The sequence below is a fragment of the Varanus komodoensis genome, unplaced genomic scaffold (genome assembly GCF_004798865.1).
Source record: "Varanus komodoensis strain SLA01 unplaced genomic scaffold, ASM479886v1 scaffold1, whole genome shotgun sequence".
Lineage (NCBI taxonomy): Eukaryota > Metazoa > Chordata > Lepidosauria > Squamata > Varanidae > Varanus > Varanus komodoensis.
Window position 1 is genome coordinate 22,445,890 of NW_025335268.1, and position 17,429 is coordinate 22,463,318.

The 17,429-nt window shown below is 39.1% G+C and overlaps 1 protein-coding gene across 13 annotated transcripts in view; it reads right to left on the bottom strand.

Moving 5' to 3' along the window:
- The window catches only part of SDCCAG8 (SHH signaling and ciliogenesis regulator SDCCAG8), a 138,779-nt gene that overhangs the window by 61,043 nt on the left and 60,307 nt on the right, over nt 1–17,429 (bottom strand). For 12 of the 13 annotated variants that reach the window (XR_006413677.1, XR_006413676.1, XM_044419513.1 and 9 more), the window contains exons 14-15: nt 6,250–6,377; nt 1,191–1,299 (exon numbers count right to left, since the gene is read on the bottom strand). Coding sequence is in view for 10 of the 13 variants with exons in the window: in XM_044419513.1 (XP_044275448.1) it covers nt 1,191–1,299; nt 6,250–6,377 (237 nt within the window). In the remaining 3 variants the exon portion in view is untranslated. Of the gene's footprint in view, nt 1–1,190; nt 1,300–6,249; nt 6,378–17,429 lie in introns of those variants that run through there. The other variant, XR_006413684.1, reaches the window with a different exon arrangement.

Sequence of the window (17,429 nt, forward strand, 5' to 3'; positions counted from 1 at the left end):
CCCATAGGCTTTGGGTGGTTTACAAGAAATTATAACCAACAGTGATTAAAATTGACTAAGACAACATTTTAAATGAAACTGACATGGGAACTAATCTCAGAAGGCCTGCCAGAAAATATACATTTTAAATTTATTTATGTAGTTAGTCAATGTATATGCCATCCCACTGGCCACAGGCTCTCTGGGTGGCTTACATCATGACAAAATCCATGTACAACATAATAAACAATACAATATACAACACAATAAACTCCACAGTTACAATCAGGCTAATAGCAATAAAATCAATAAGTAGTAAGAATAATAAAACAGATAAATGAATATTATCCTGAGATTCAAAAATAAAACATAAAATCTTAAAAACATTAAAAATCAGCAATTCACCTGTTAAAATAACAATGGAACAAGAACATTTTAAGTTTGCATCTAAAAACAAGTAGAGTAGGCACCAACCAGACCGCCACTGAAATCAAGTTCCAGAACTGGTGTGGTATGCTTGAAAAAGCCCTCTTCTTGCAATCACTTCATTACGGGGAGGAATGCAGAGGAGGGCATCAGATGAAGAACATAGTGAATGGGCTTGTACATGTGGCAAATATGCCTACTCAGATAACCTTGCCCCAAACCTTTTGGGGTTTGTATGTCATTGTGAGCACTTTGAACTGGGCCTGGACAGCGACTGGCAGCCAGTGTAGTCTGTGTAAGATTGGTGTGATATGCTCATGAACACCAGTCCTTATCAATTCCCTCTTAAAGGTGGGAATTTAGGAAATCAGACACATCTCTTCCAGTAGACTATTCCACAGCTAAGGGGCAACCAGTGAAAAAGTCCTGTGTGTACTTGAATTAATCTTACAGAAGAAGACTTCAGAGAATTATCCCCTGAGGACCTTAGCTGGTGAGTCGAAGTATCTGGGCAAAGGGGCTCCTGAAAGCATTTTAGATACAAGCCATGAAGGGTTTTAAAGGTAATTCCCAAACCTTACCTGGGAATGTATTTTCAACCAGCGCAAAGTATTTAAAATAGGCAGAATGTCATCTCCCCATGAAGTCTCAGAGACCAGCCTGGCTGACATATTTTATACTAGCTGCAGTTCAGTTCAGCTGAGTTCTTATGGCCTATGAAACCACTAATATCCATTGCACGCTTGTAAGTAGCTTTATGAATGAAGTTTAAAGACATCACATACCTGTTTTTTTCTGTGAAATGTTCAAGTTTTTTTGCCAGCATGCAACATTCTTCTTTTAATTTTGACAGGAGTGTGTTCTGGGATCTCAGCAATGAATCCAGTTCATTGACTAGAAAATTAGACATTATAAATACACAAGATTTTAGAGGCAGTAAAAAAAAAAAAATCAAACACAGTTTTTCTTTGAAAACATTTCTCCCTGTAGTAAAAAGAGACCCCTTCAAAGGTGTTACATCTCCAAGTCTGTGTAATTCTGAAAGCTGGCTGAACTTGGGTTCCAGCAAAGCACCCTAGAATCACTGACTTGTTTCCAGAACATTCCCTGGGACACTGAGGGCTGAAATGCATTGTTTTGTGGGAGGGCACTAATCATGGAAGTGGCAGACCTGCTGTGGAGGTCCACTGGAGTAGCCATGCTTTCTTTCCATATTGTTTTTGAAATGATACATTATACAAAGGAAGCTGTTGCCATGGTAATTGCCAGTTCCCCAAAACCATTTGAGAGGGTCCAAAATTGCAGGCTCAAAATCACAAAAAGGCCCACCAATTTGCCACCTGTAAGCAGGATGGCAAATTGCTTACATGCGGGGGGAGGGGAGTGTCTGGATTTTACTGTAGCACTACCAGTCATGATAAAAGTGGAAAATATTTCTGCACAGGAGCCATTTAGAACAGTACACTTAAGGGCTTTTTGTAAAGCAGTTGTAAAAGTTATGCCTTTAAAAGACATTAGACTGACACAGCATGCCACATATATCTGATCAGCAGTTTTACAGCAGAAAAACATTCATATGTTTATAAAACTATGCATACCATTCAGCTTAAACTACCAGATCATTCCAGTGATACCAAAACACATCATACTTTGCCTGCCAAGTAATTAAGTCAATATAACATTTGGAAACGGATGTGGATATGGATGAGGGGGAAAAGCTGGAATATACTATATTACCAATATGAGGTCTACTTACACAAATCAGATTCTAGAACTTCTTAAAATTAAAATGAAAAATTTAAAATGTAGATCTTTTTCAGGCTTAACTGACTGCAATTGTTATCTTATATTCCAAGGGAACGTATGAAGTGATGCAAACACTATGATCATATGCCTATTAGAACATATCATAGACAGTCCATTCAATTGAGTAGCAGATAGAATTCCGCTTTGTTCATCCAGGAACCAAATCATCATAATTGCAGTTGAGATGACATATTTTTGTACAATGTGACTTAGTTTTCCCATTCTTGTTACTCATATTATAAAAATCAATGGACAAAAAGTACCATTCCCCAGTGCAAGAAAATTAAGTGAGATCTTACAGATAAGTGAGGAAGAAATAAATGACAACTTGTTCTGTGCATCTTGCCAAGTCACAGCTGCTTATACACAGAAGTGTTGTAGGGAATGCAGAGAGATGCCACAAATAGTCCCATTTCCCCTAATACACTTACATAGAATGAAGTCATAAAGCAAATAATTGCATTCATTTTTAGCAAAGATGGGCCTGCTAGGATTGGTGTTACTGCTGCATAATTCAAACAGGACACAGTTTGAAATAGAGATGCCTGTCAGTTTAGTGTTGAGCTAGCAGCACATGAGAGACCAGCAAGACAATCCGGATCTAAGAGTGTAAAGCTTATCATACACTGAATACTCTGTGATTCAATGCAGTACCCTAGATACTGCCTGACATTTACATAACTAAGTCAAAATAATGTTTGTCAGAACCAGTTTAAAGACAAATTTAATTATTTCTTATTTTTTTAAAAATGTAGTAAGCTTCTTGAAAAGAAACCAAGGAGACATACATAAAAACACATCTATAACAAGCCCATGTTACAAAACAGAAACAGCAGCATAAAAGTATAAGATAAACAACAACCATGTAAACCAGATGTGGATAGTGTCCTCAGAACCAGGAACCAATTCCTGCCCCTGGAGCAACCACTGAAACGGCTGCCAAAATTTGGTGCTACAGTAAAAAAAAATAAAATGGCAGTTTCCCTTTAAAACACTGTGTGCACATAATGTATGCCTTAGCAGGAAGCAAAATTGTACACCCAGAGACTTAAATGAACTCAAGTCCATTTTTCAGCTAGGTATGCACATTGTTTTAAAAGACAATTAGGCTTTTGCTGCTCCTGATTCACTGGTTAGGCAGCACAGGCTGTGAGCTATGCAATGACCAAACATGATACAAATCATAAATCACGAGCATATAATTCAAAAAAGTGGAGATACAATCCAAGGCAGTAGAAGGAAAAGAACAAAGAAGCAGCTAAAAGTCCATACCGAAGTCTTCTATAAAAAGCCAGGTATTAACTTGGTATCTAAAACCAGTCCTGGTGCCAGCGATGGCATCTGAGAGAGGGCAATTCACCAGGTTGAAAGACTCAGCTCTCATAAATGCCCACCACATTTCTTGGGGAGTCTAGATCAAAGCCTCAGTTATAGAACACAGTTTTCAGATAAGGAATATGGATAAGGATGTTACTGAACATCCTATCCAGCATAACAGGAACAAGACCATACCACCATATTACTCATCCTAAGTAAAAACAAGCACACATGCACTCTATTGCATTCACTGCACAGGCCCAGGGAACATCTAATATTACCCTTATAGTCAGGCAGGGTAGAGGCTGGAATTATGAATATGCCAGCAGAACTCACTCCACACTCATGCTTGGTCTGCTCAGATGACTACAGAACTCTAGTACACAAAAGCCAAAGAGAAAATGGGTAATGCTGGCAATAGCAAAGGGCACAGGGGAGTAACTCTGGCAAATCACTAACATACCCAGCATTTGAAGACAAAAAGAGCCCCCCCCCCCCCCCCCCCCCCGCAACAAAAATGCAAGGTTCGGGGAAGAGAAAGAGCTCACGATTGCATGTACTGTAGTAAGGAAAGTCTACAAGCCTCTATCAGGAATAGAAAGTAGTGAGTTAAGAAAACAGATAAGAAGAGCATAGGAGCCTCCATTATGTACCTAAATGACTTAATAAAATGAGTTTAATTCTGCAGGTCATTATTAGTCCAAAGGGACCTATTTGTATTCCAGATGTATAAGAAAGGACAATGTAAAGGCTATCAACTTATATTCAGGATTAGGAATGGGTGAACATTTATTTAGTTTACATTTTAATGCAAACTTATCTAATGTGCATTTCCCGAACTAATACACAAATTGAAGTTATAGCTCATTTATGTGCTTTTTTATTTTGTGAGGCAGTTTTCTAATAAAATTTCATAGCAAATATGTGTATTAGGAAAACATGCACATGGAAATAGAGGCATTAGTGAAATTAGCAATTAAATTGTTTTATATTAGGAGAAATGACTTAAAATGCATATACTAGGGGAAAAGAATCTACAAAATGTGTGTATAAGGAAAACTCCATTTATACATTAAACTGTATGAACTGTCATAGGAATTTAAAAAAAAACATAAATAGAAATAGCACAAAACAAAATCTGAGTTGAAAAAATGAGAAACTAGTGGAAACCAACACTGATGGTTCGTCCATCCCTTATGAATGATACAGAATTAAGCTTCATGTTCATGTGCCAACCCCACCAATTATACATAATGTAAAGTGTAGTCTTTGCATATAGGTGTGATGTGTAGTTGCTAAAAAGGTGATACACAAGTATTTCAGTAAAGGAATAAAATTAAATGCCTGTGTCAGTTAATTTATCATCACAGGATCCCTCTACTCCTTTTTGTGCAATGTAACCTATAGATGTTTGTATTTGCATGTGAATGCTGCAGTTTGTATTATATACCTAGTGAAGGCAGGCATGCAAATTAAGCCTTTGCCCTGCATCCCACTACGTGCCTAACCTAGACATACTTGAGCCACTTGTCTGTTACGATTCCTTTTACTTTTAATAAAATGAAATAGTGAATATTTGGTTAAACACATACAGAGGCATAGAGAGGGTAGGGACACATGTTTCCATGCCTTACTAAACTACTTAGCAACATTTGTAATCTGTACACCCATTTAAATGCATTACTGGGTATTCACTGAATTGCCAACAACCACCAACTCTAATTTGAAAATTCAGGTTCTGCAAATATGAAATTTATACATATTTTCTGTGAATAATATTACTTACAGCTTAAATATGCAAATTTGCTACAGTTCTAAAGCACACAGCACAGTTTTGATGTGGACCTAAAAAGCAATTGGTCCATCCCCAATATTAAAGGAGCACACATAATATTTTGATTGTCAACAATTCTGTAAATCAATTTTACTTTCACACTATAAAGGTAAAAAATTACAGGTCAGCTGTGCCAAAATATTGAAACACATCAGGTTCCAGTCAGGCTGCCAGCTGTTACCAATGTCCCATATTTATCAATTTAAACTGCATACTTCACGTTCTCATAGCTGCAAAAGATTAAAGATCTATCTATATTTGAGGAGGACAGAATAGACAAATTCTAAAAATGTGTGAGGCTGCAAAGATTAAATAAAGGAACATATTAATTTGGAGCTAGTGAATTACATCCAGCTGCGACAGTGAATTAAGTACCGATTAATGGCTAAAGCTTTTCTCCAGTTTGGATTCTGAAGCAAACTCATTAAGCTTTTAGAGTAGCTATAATGTGTGTACTGTGGGAACTGTTCAATGCTATTCAGGAGACTTTAACTGTAAGCTCAGAGCATTTCCTGCAGAGCTTCTGATGCTATTTTCTTTATATAACATGTGTGCCTGAAAATCCAGCCAAAAACAAGTCCTTTGTTTTTCTACTTTGTTGTGGTCCCTCTCAGCTTTACGTTTCTTGAACACAGGTAAATAAACTCATAATCCAGATGGTGCAACAGATGTGAGAGCAGCACTCTGAAATCAACAGACAGTGGGCAATACTTTCCATTTTCTCTTTTAAACGCTAACTAATATGTAATTCGGAATCTCCGGTGTAGTTAGCATCTGCTCCCTTCGGCCAGCCAAAGGTTACAGGTGTTCCTGATGTCATTTCACAGTCAGGCATGGGCCGGGCTTGTGAGTGAGTGCCCAGGCTCTAATCTTTCCCTACCACCTACCAGTTTTATCATGCTGGGTCTCCATTTGCTGCATCTTCTGTGTCAGCTCCTGCTCTCTCTGCTGGGCCTGAAGGGCTCGGGTCTTTGCCTCATTGCTAAAGCTCTGCTGAATGCTCTCTTTTTCTAACCTAGTTTAAAAAGGGATGAGAGAGAAATCTGTTGAAGAAATATATAAACATTTTTAAAAAACGTGCATTTTGTTTAAATGTCCAGCTCCACTGAGGTAGTGTTAGAACTGGGCAAATCTTGGGAATCAAGATCCCAAAGAATTATTTTCATTTCATCGTAAGTTATGCTCTAAATAATAGCCAAAGCAAACAAATTAATTAAAACCAATAAAAGTATACCAATAAAACCAGTAAAAGTATTGGTAAAAGTATACCTATAAAATAATGGCATAATATATAGGCAGTCCCTTTGTAATGAACAAGTTCTGTTCCTAAGAAAATGGAAATGCATTTTTAGGTCAAATTTGTATGTAAGTCAGATCACATACAGTTGGCCCTTCACAACTGCAGGAGTTAGGGGTGCAGGACCCCCATGAAAGTAGAAAAATTGTGAATCTCTTTGCCTCCACCCCACAACAGTGCCTCCTCTTTTCAGCAAGGAAATGCTAGAGAGATTTTCCTCTCTGGATGGGCAGGGCAGGAAAGTCTGCTTGTGAGGCCTAACTCTCTCCCCTTTTACTTCCCCTCTCTCTATGGGAATGCTTTGGAGGCTTCCCCTCACTCTTCATTTGCTTTTTCTCTTTCTGTTGTGATGACAATTTTCCATAGTATTTTTTTAATTAATGGGCAAGTAGTTGCACTGTGGCAAATCAAATCAAATTCTGTCTGAAACTCTGAAATAAGTTAAGCACATGTTGCCTTGCCTGTTTTTACCAGTCTCCAGCTGTGGAAAAATTGAAAACCACTACACTATATCACACTGGCTTTTAATCATGTGAATAAGCCTTAGTGCCCAATGTTGACTGATGTTCCACAGGCACATCAGAAACTCTCTAAAACTTTGAAGAAAAATATTTTCAAAGTAAATGTAGAGAAATAAGTATTGCATTATTTAAACTACAAAAATCAGTTAAATCTTCAGTGTGCAAGAGTAGTGTATTTCTATCTACATACAGATAAACAACGATTCAGACACCCCCTAGTCATATTAAAGTCTAGCCACTACAATAGGTTTCCCAAACATGGCTCACATACTGCTCCAAAAAGAATTACCAGAAGGATTACATTAATGCCAGAAAGAATTTGCAGAATGCTCTTTGAAAATACTGCTGTACTATTCACACTGCTGTGCTATTCACAGACTGCAACTGCCAGAAGTCGCCAGTCATAACTATTATTTTTAAACTTACCTTCTCAAGTTATAGATAATGGGCTCAAATCAAGTATGCCTAAATTTCCCTCTTTTTGGGTAGTCAGATGTCCTACCTTGCAGGAGATAACCTTATATTTTGGAGATCTGGCAAAGGGCAATCCTCTGTTTGAAGGTATCTTACATTTGAAGAAGTATCCAGTCCAAATGTGGTTTAAAGTCAACGATTAAGATGAGGAGTCCAGGGGCCCTGAAGCTGCCCATCCACAGGTATCACCAGGACAGTAGACTAACAAACACACTGGGCCACCCAGTAATTAGGGTGAATTGTACTGTATTTATATTTATCGTTATTTTTAATTTCAACAGATAAATGTACATATGGAAATGCTATGCAAAATCTTGCCTCCTTTTGACTTTTTTGGATGATGTTGGTCCTCTTTAATGCATAAATAGGCACCATACTTCTTCCCTGCACCTAAATAATATTGGTTACATCTAACAGTAACACTATGCACGAGTTTGTCTGATCATATAATTATATTATTATTTCATCTCTATACTGCCAAAGCGCTCTGGGCAGTTTACAAAAATCCATAAAGCAAGATAATACAATAAAAATAATAAAAATCTGAGAAATATTAGTTTAAAACAGTTAAAAACAAACAATGACCCATTTAAAACACCTGGGATGGCTAATCCCTTTAAGCCCCTGGCTTTCAAAGTCTTTAAAGGCCTAAGCATAAAAAGCCATCTTAACTTGGTGCTGAAATGACACATTTGGTACCAGATAGGGAGGCTGTTCCCTAGATGGGGGGCCACCACAGAGAATACCCTCTTCCTTGTTGCCACCCTCTGAACCTTGCATGAGGTTGGCACTCAGAAGAAGGCCCCTAAGACTGAATGTAGCAAAAATCTACAGCAAAACATAGCAAAAATGTGAAGCCAAGCCCCAGTGTCCTCACACACCCAACTGTCAGTTAGACCTATATGCACCATATTAGGTCTTCCAATCACAGAATATCTGTAAGTGTGTTCAGGTAATGCCAATCAGGGCAGCTGATTTTCATCCATCATGCCTACCTACCACAGCCCTCTGTGCCATATCCCATCTGTTGAGGAAAGGCTCACAACCCTCAGAAGCAGAGTTCAGCATGAGCTTAAGCTGTTAGGAGATAAAATCAGGTCCTCGAACTTATACAAAGAGAAGTAATTCATGCTAAGCCATATATAACCCCATGTTAAGCACCCAAAAAAAGAAATAATTTAATCACAAAGTGTGTTGCCAGACAAGATCCAAAGAATGATGCACTCAAGGATTTAGTATATATCCAGTGGGATCCTGGACTTTTTGTTTTTGTACAGCAGATATCTCTCCCTACAACCTCACCCTCAACAATTTGCTTCTGATGAAATCTCATGCCATAATGAATTTCTTACCCTTTAACCTGTCACAGGCCTATTTACTGTTTCTGCTACAGCAGACTAACATGGCTACCAGTCTGTAAGTTTCAAAAGCCATCTGCCATATGGTCAGGTCCTGCTATTTCAGAAAGAGGTAATATGCAAGAAAGTATACAATTTTAAAAATCTTATGGTCTCATAAAAGAAAAAATATTAACTGGATTTAACAGATACTAAAAATAAGTTATTATATAATAGAGTTAGAAAATTGTACCTGTTAGCATTACAATAAATCCTGAGAATCTCTGATTTGATCATTCAGGCAAATAATATAGCATGGAAAGTGAGGAATCTTTGACCCATGCAATTGTTCTGACCTGTAGGTATTCTTCATGTGGCTTGATAGCTTCTTCTCCAGATGCCACAATCTCTTCCCAGGCAGGGAAAGGGTGTTGTTGGTGGTGGTGGTGGTGGTGTTGTTATTGTTGTTTTGAAACCTATCAGCAGCTGCCTTTCACAGCATTGAGCAGGAAAAAATTCTTATCTTTGCTCAGTAGCTGATCAGAGATAAAAGCTTTTACCTGCTAAGTGTTCCCCTTAGGCTAATCCACACTGTGAGCTGAAGGAGGAGGCTGGGGAATATGCTTATGCTGGATCTCTGTGTATATCAGTAGTACATGCATAATAGGTGAACAGTGTGTGAGTGACCTGGTTAGCATGTCACACTAAGCTATGGTGGGTTGCTTAAGCAACGTTCAAACTCAGAGCAAGTTTTTTGCAAACAAGCCACACTGAGAAACTACGGCTTGTAGTAGGTTTGGTTACTTCCTAATCACATGAGGTATTGGCTGCCCTCTATTGGGCACTACTTAAGAACCATCTTGAGTATCACATACAATTCAAGATGAATTTAAACAAGCTGGAGGGGATTCAAAGGAGAGTGACAAGACTGCTCTGGGGTCTGTAAAAAAATCCTTATGAAGAGACTGAAAGAACTGGGGATGTTTAGCCTGCAGAAGAGTAGAGTTAGGATAGCATTTTTCAAATACATGACAGGCTGCCACAGAGAAGAGGACTAGGATCTCTTCTCAGTCATGTCAGGGTGCAGGAGATGAAATAATGGGCTCAAGTTACAGGAAGCCAGATTTTGGCTGGACATCAGGAAAAACTTCCCTTCTGTTTCAAGCAGTGCAGCAATGGACCCAATTACTTAGGGAGGTCATGGGCTCTCTCGCACTGGAGGTATTCAAGAAGCAGTTGGACAGCCATCTGTCAGGGTTGCTCCAACCTGGAGTACTGAGCAGGGGATTGGACTCAATGGCTTTATATGCGCCTTCCAACTCTACTATTCATGCTTCTATGATTAGGATGGCTTGTTCTCAGCCTTGTTCTTTTAGGAGCTGGTGTTTTTTTTGATGTTTGATCCTAGCAAGGCTATTTTATTGTAAGTTGTCAGGAATAGCTAGAGAGTTCATTTACAAGAGCAATGAAAATCCTTACCATGCCTCATGATCTTGCTAGTATTCCTTCCATTCTCCCTCAAGCTGTCTCAGCACCCTCCACCTTAGGATAGATTTTTAACTCCTTTTTCATAGAAATCCTGAAGAAAGGATGCTGGAGAACATCCTGAATGCATTCAATTTTTATTACTATTTTTATTTTCAGTGCCCAGTACCAGTGTGCAGAAGTGAGTGTCCACTGCTAGGATATTTTCACAATTCCCCCCTCTGTTTTACTGCACTGTCATGGCATTTGCCCATTTTCAGCAGTCTCACTCACTGCTCTGTAACCCATATGTATACTTGCTAGATAGCAATTGAAACCAATGGAGGCAAGAAGCAAGCACAAGCAGGCATCCAGGGAGCTGAAAGCAGCTGGTGGCTGCAAGATAGAAGGAGCTTTAGGAGTGGATGTGTGTTATCACCACAATAGAACATAAAGCAGCCTAGTAAAAAATATGAATGCATTCCCACATTCATAAGGGCTTTGGATGTTTTTTTCCTTCTTGCTATCTAATACAGATTGCAAAGGGGTGGGAGAGTTTGCTCAGGAATGACAAAGTGGAGGATGAAACTGAGAAAGACGCTGACAAGAGGAGGATATGGCTATGCTAATCTTGATAGCAGACAGGTGATCTCATGCACTTGTGCAAGACACTGGAAAAAACTGTGAACATATTCCCACATTGAAAAGGCCTCAGAAAGTTAAAAATGTTTAAAGTTTTGATGTGGCAGTGGGCAGTTTTCCTCAGCAGCCAGCAATCCCAACGGACCAATTACAAAAAGGGAATGAGGAAACAAAGAGTTCTGCCACAAAGAAACAAAACAATTCAGCCTGGGATACATCCCAGCAGTGGCCAGGACTGAGTGAGAATCAATGTACAGCAAGTCACTGAGTGGGCAATCCTCCAGCAGAAGTAACAGACAAGCCACCTACATTTATTCTTATGTAGTTATTAATGTATTTATTCTACATGTAATTGAACATTAGGTATGAATGTACCTAGTACAACCCGTGGTAATTTCCTGGGTAGTAATCTAGACATCAAGCAAAAATGCTCCTCCATATCTGCCCCTTACAGAATTTGCACAAAGGAATTGTAAAACATGAATAGGAAAACAGCTAAAAAGAATTTCAATGTTGTTTGTTGTTTCTATTGTCCATGCGTTGTTCAAAGACTGCTAGGTTTTTCAGATTTGAGAATGTTCATTCAGGATCACAATACTGAAGAAAACATCAACATGTCTTACCTTCATCAAGTTTTTCAAGTATGGTACCATATTTGCTAGTTACATGCTACCAGCATACAATATTAGCAGTGGCTCCTATGGGCATTGAATCTAGCCCACAATGCAGAGTTGTTTGTCCCCAACAACCTTTCTTACATAGACGTGCAGGATTTACAAGACAGGGCATTACAGCTATACATGATAAGTGGTTTCTGAATTGTTTAACAAGGTTCCTGGTGTTGCCAACAGGCTTATAAGGCGTTCCTCAGTTGAAAGGACAGTAATGGCAGACAATTTTTCCTAAGATGGCTTGTCCATTTCTATTCATCCTCCCTGCCACAGAGAGTAGTGGGGTGTGTTCAGGAGTTCAATACTACCTAGATAAAGTCTGGAAATCCTGCCCACACCCCTCTGTAATCTCAGCATGTGTCCTACAATATGCCCAGAATCTTTTGAAGTGTGCAGGGCTTCTAAAGCAGATGTGCAGCAGTCAAGTTTATGTCAAAATGGTTCCCTAAGGGTATCAAATGTGAAAACTGCTACTGAGGATCAGGTCAAACACTATACTGCACATACACTATTTTCCCAAGTTTTTTTTAAAAGAAATTCTCATGCTAGAGCTACTAGCTGTATTTTGTAATCAGGAAATTTAATGAATGGGTTTGCAGTTCAGCGAGGACAGTTTCTGAGAAGGAAATAGAACAGGTTGGGTACCCCCCACCCCATTGCTCATCTCTACAATAGTCAAGGGGAGAAATAGAAGACCAAGGTTACAGAAAGTCTGAGAATGTATTTGTATTATTCAACACCAATAATGAATAACTTCAGCAGCTCCCCTCCCCTACCAGAAACATGCTCTTGAATCACCAATAACCCTATCAAATTTTAACAAGATGGTGGTACAACCTTTTCTTCCATTTTCTCCTTTAATTAAATGCAGAAAGGAGTCTCCAAGAACATTCCATACAAATGTTAGTATTTTACATCTATAACCATTCTGAAAAGACAAACTTGTCCCTTGGGGGAATTTTCCAGGAAATATATGAATTCCCCAATCCATCAACCCAGGTCCAAGCATGTGTCTATATCTGTGAATCATTAGTGCTAGCAAATGTCAAGAGGATATATATAAGTGTCTGGAGAATATAGCATTATTATGGAAAACACCAAAGCTGATCCATGATCAACACTGGTGTGGAGGAGAGAAATATATTTTCCACACACTGGCATCAGCACCCAGGCTCCATAATGAAGTCTGCATCACCTAGCAGTAAAAGCTCCACAGTTATGGAGCACATGAGCTTGATATAGTATGAACATATATTTAACAAGGTTGGGCAGACTTCAGACTGGCTGGATCTACTTCAGTTTTTATTGGAACTAAGGATCCACAAACCAAAGCCTGATGTAAAAGACATACACTTATTAAAGATTTTTGAGCCCTAGAATTTGTTCTGAGTAACTGAACTGGGCAGAGACTGCAGTCTTTCAACACAAAAATCTACGCCAACTATCATTTAGAACGGGTGATAGTCATTTTGATGACTATGTGTTATCTTTAATATCAGAGGCCATGTGCCTCTCAATACCAGTTTCTGGCAAAAAGCAGAGAGAAGGTATTGCACTCATGCCCTCTTGTGAGCTTACCATAGGCATCTGGTTGGCCATCACTGAAAAAGAATAATGGACTAGAAAGCCCTTTCATCTGACCTAGCTTGCCTCTTAGGAAGCACTTCAAGACACAGGACCTGGTTATCCTTAACAAGTGCTACTTCACAATAAGGTAGGCCACTGATTAGTGTAAAGATAGAAACCAAGGGAGCAACTATTCAGTGTTCCCAAGAGTTCAGGGCCTGGAATGTACAGGACAGGAAAACATAAGAACAGTAGAACTGGAACCAGTTTCTACCACCAGCAGCGGTATAGTAGGTAAGCAACTGTTCCTTCAGAATTCTTGGGAAATACTCCAACAAGAAAAAACTGAATTCAAAAATTAGCAATCGCACAGCTGGAAAGTTCACCCAAAACTCTCCATGATAAGCAGTGAGTGATTTGTTGTAACAATCACAAGTCAGATAGACAGTAATACCAAATACTTGTAGAGTCCTGCCTGGGTTGTTCCACTGACATTAGTCTCTGTATCATATGGTTTGTACAATGATTCAATATCCAGAAATATTCAGAAATGCCCACATGCACACTAAGTAATTACTGTTAGTGTCTGGACACCAAAGACAAAAGATGGAAAGGATAAGAACTTCCCTCTTTTGAGGAACAAAAGCAACACAGAAAGGGAAAAATCAATCCTAAATGGTGTTGCTCTGGGATGAAAAAGCCCTTCTTAACAGTGTCATGAACCTACTCTCTGTGTGAACAGATTAAATTCCTGAATGCTGTATTTTGCAAGCTGTTCTAAGTTAAACAGTGTTGAAGGCTTCACTTTCAAGATCAAAAACTACTCACAATTACAACAACGGCAGTTATGTAAGTTACTGAAAGGTATCAATTAATATTCCTTGATATCATCTTAGTTTTGGCAATCATGGACATTTTTACCAGCAGTAGCTCAGTGTCATTCCTATGAAGCGCAGGTTGCCAAGGGACCAAAACAAAAGGTGTGGGGGGATAGGAAATAGTCTTTATGCTCTGCTTATAGGCTTTCTAGATGATGTTTGCTGTTCACTGCTGGAAATAGGAAGCTGAACCAGATGGAACTTGGTCACATCCAGCATGACTCTTCCTATGTTCTTGTCTGTCGATGTGCCATTTAGGGCCATCAATGTATCATACTCTTCACCCTGAAGCATTTTGCAGCATTAAAGTTCAGGAACACTCCACATCATAATGTAAAATAAGTTTCATAAGAGTTAATTAGTCTCTTAAGGAGGTATTTGGAAAAATACATCTATTCCTTAGCTACTACATGTGCAGCAGAACAGAAGCCCTTATTTTCAAGTTGCATTTGGTGAAATCCAACATTGTCTGAGTGCACTTCTACTTGCACAATGGACCTTGAGCACCTCCATCTGCTCGAAAGGTTCCAGAGCAGATTGAACATGGGGAGCACAAGAGGAGGTGAAGGAAGTGCTTCCCTCCACATTCTGCTGATGGGAACTGTTCCCTCAGTGAGAAGGGTTATTTGGGTATCACTCATCCACTTAAGCTGGGATTGTACTGGATGACATTACTAAGAATCTAACCTGTCCCTGTAGACCTACCTTGCCTGAAGCAAGGCAAGGGTAAGCAATGATACTGAACTGGTGTGTACTTGACTCCTCTTCTTTGGGGGTTTGAAAAGGTCTTAACAGTTATAACTGTTGACAAAAGAAAGGGAAGCTGTCTCATTTGATCACATTAAAACACTGGTACTCAGTGACCTCTGGTGAGAGCAGAAGGAACTCAGGCTGAATCTGTAAGAGGGAACATCAATGAGAAGTGAGTCCCTTAATATAGTGTGGGATAGGTTTGGTTATCATTTGGTATGAGGGAGTATCTTGTGATATTATTTCTTGGTATGAGAATAAGGGCTGCATTTAAAGAGGAAATCTGATGAAGTACATATATTGTAGAACAAGTTCCTTCTTAATTTTTCTAAGCTAGCCTGTTAGGTCATTTGCAGGTTATTACAGTATTATATACTTCAGTATTGGACTATTTTACATCTGCTTTGAATGCATTGGAAGAAGAGTATAAAATGCCAAATCAATGAAATAAATGAATATTCAGGGTCTGATTCTAGTACCCACATACACAGCACATGTTATTATGTTTTTCCTGGATTTGCTCATTATTTCATCTGCATATGGTTTGCCCTTTCACTTTGTTCTTTCTGAAACTATGCACTGCTTCTTAGTGATGTGTTGTATTCTGGTTTCAATAAGCATGTACATATTTTGTGTTGGATGTGAATGGTATGCATATGTATACTTGCTTTCCTCCTTTAAATTGAGTGATGAGCAGAAAAGGATCAGACAAGTACGTGTGTATTTTAAAGGGAAGGTGGTCATGTATGTATGCACATATCTTTAATATCCTATACAGTATCTTTAATATCTTACCCTAACCCTAACCCTAATACTAAGCTATAGGAACAAATGCCTCACATTCCTATTTATTTAATGTGTACTTGTTTTAGTCCTGCTTACAAAGAATAAAAATATCTCAGATTATCCTATTGACTCTGCAGGAAAACCCCAGACATTCTTTTATGTAACAATTTGATTAAAAAGGTATTGTATATTGGAATATATCATTATGTGCAACCATCAACCTCCTTTGTCACATGTGGACTGCCTCCTGAATATAGCTCACAATTCTGCAATATCTGCTTGTCTAATTTTGATGGATGGATTTCAGCCTATTCAGCCAGTGGATGTAGACAAGATGGAGGACTAAGGCCAACCACTTGCTCCTTGATATATATCCACCTTGGAAAATGAAGGAGGGAGGGAGACTGGCTATGGCTGTGGGGTAGATTAGAAATGCTTCCTTGGACAGGGACCACATCTCCAACTCCAGTGAGGGCAGTGGGTGCATTTTTAACAGCCTGTTTAAAAAACCCTATTCTTAGGGTTTGCTCCCAGCTCTTCCTTCTGCCTCTATTGTTTTCCTCACAGCCTTCTTTTCCCTAAAATGGGGCAATGTGATGTCAGGGGCCTCTGGCATCCTCTCATTTGTGCAGTGCAGCTGCTGGGTTAATATGGCCCTCTGTGTGCTACAAAACACTACATGGGATCCTGTCTCTGAGAAGCAAGGCAGAATGTTTGAATGCAGGACATTTTATGCAACATGCTTCATAGGTGAAAAGCAATGCCTCACGCAGTGCTTCACTTCTCAATGAATAACACCACACATGAAATGACAAGAGACCTGAGAAACCACTGTGATATGCCAAGATAAGGTGATGAGTATTGGGAGGAAAAGCAAAAAATGCTGTTAGCCAGGAAAAAGATACCCTCTTCTGTTGGGTGAGAATCACAGAAAAGCTAAAGCTGGAAGTTGGCTGATGGTCATCAACTTCAATTGCATTCAAGATCAGTGAGTCTATTCTTACTGATAGGGCAGTAAAGAGCAGTAAACCTATGGGGTGATTACACCCCTAACAATTCCTTTGTATCCAGCCAATTCTGTTGTACAAACAGCTCAAACAGCCAAAATCTTCCAGAAGACAATCCAAAAGGAGTGGAAATGATCATTTCTGGAAAGGAGGCATATCACCTACATCACCATTCTGTATGTGGTAGAAGTCCCTTGTGAAAATTGGTGGAGCTCGCTGCACATGGGCCAGAATTGGTGGATAGCTCTGCTAGCAGATGGGCAGCACTGGATTCTGCCTGATATAAAAAGAATATCTGCCATGAGTTTGAAAGAAAGATTCAAGTGCCAGTCCAGTTGACTTCCGACTTCTTTACGTAGTGGGCTTAGACCTCAGAAGAGTTTAGGGGTATATATAGGAAACAAGAATGGGTTACTATATCTACCTTATATACTATTCCTTACATATTAGTACCTTATACATATCCTATATATTGTCTGTTATATGACAACAGATTCAACTGGAATTCCCTGTGCACTCAGAAGAATAGACTGTGTTTCCATTTTACTGGGAAGAACTACTGGTGACCAGTGGCCTAACCTACTCTATTCTATGGCCTCCACACTAGAAAAGTGTTTCTTTAGAAATTCTGGGAACAAGTGTAAGGTAAGTGTTTAGAGAACATAATGCTGTCT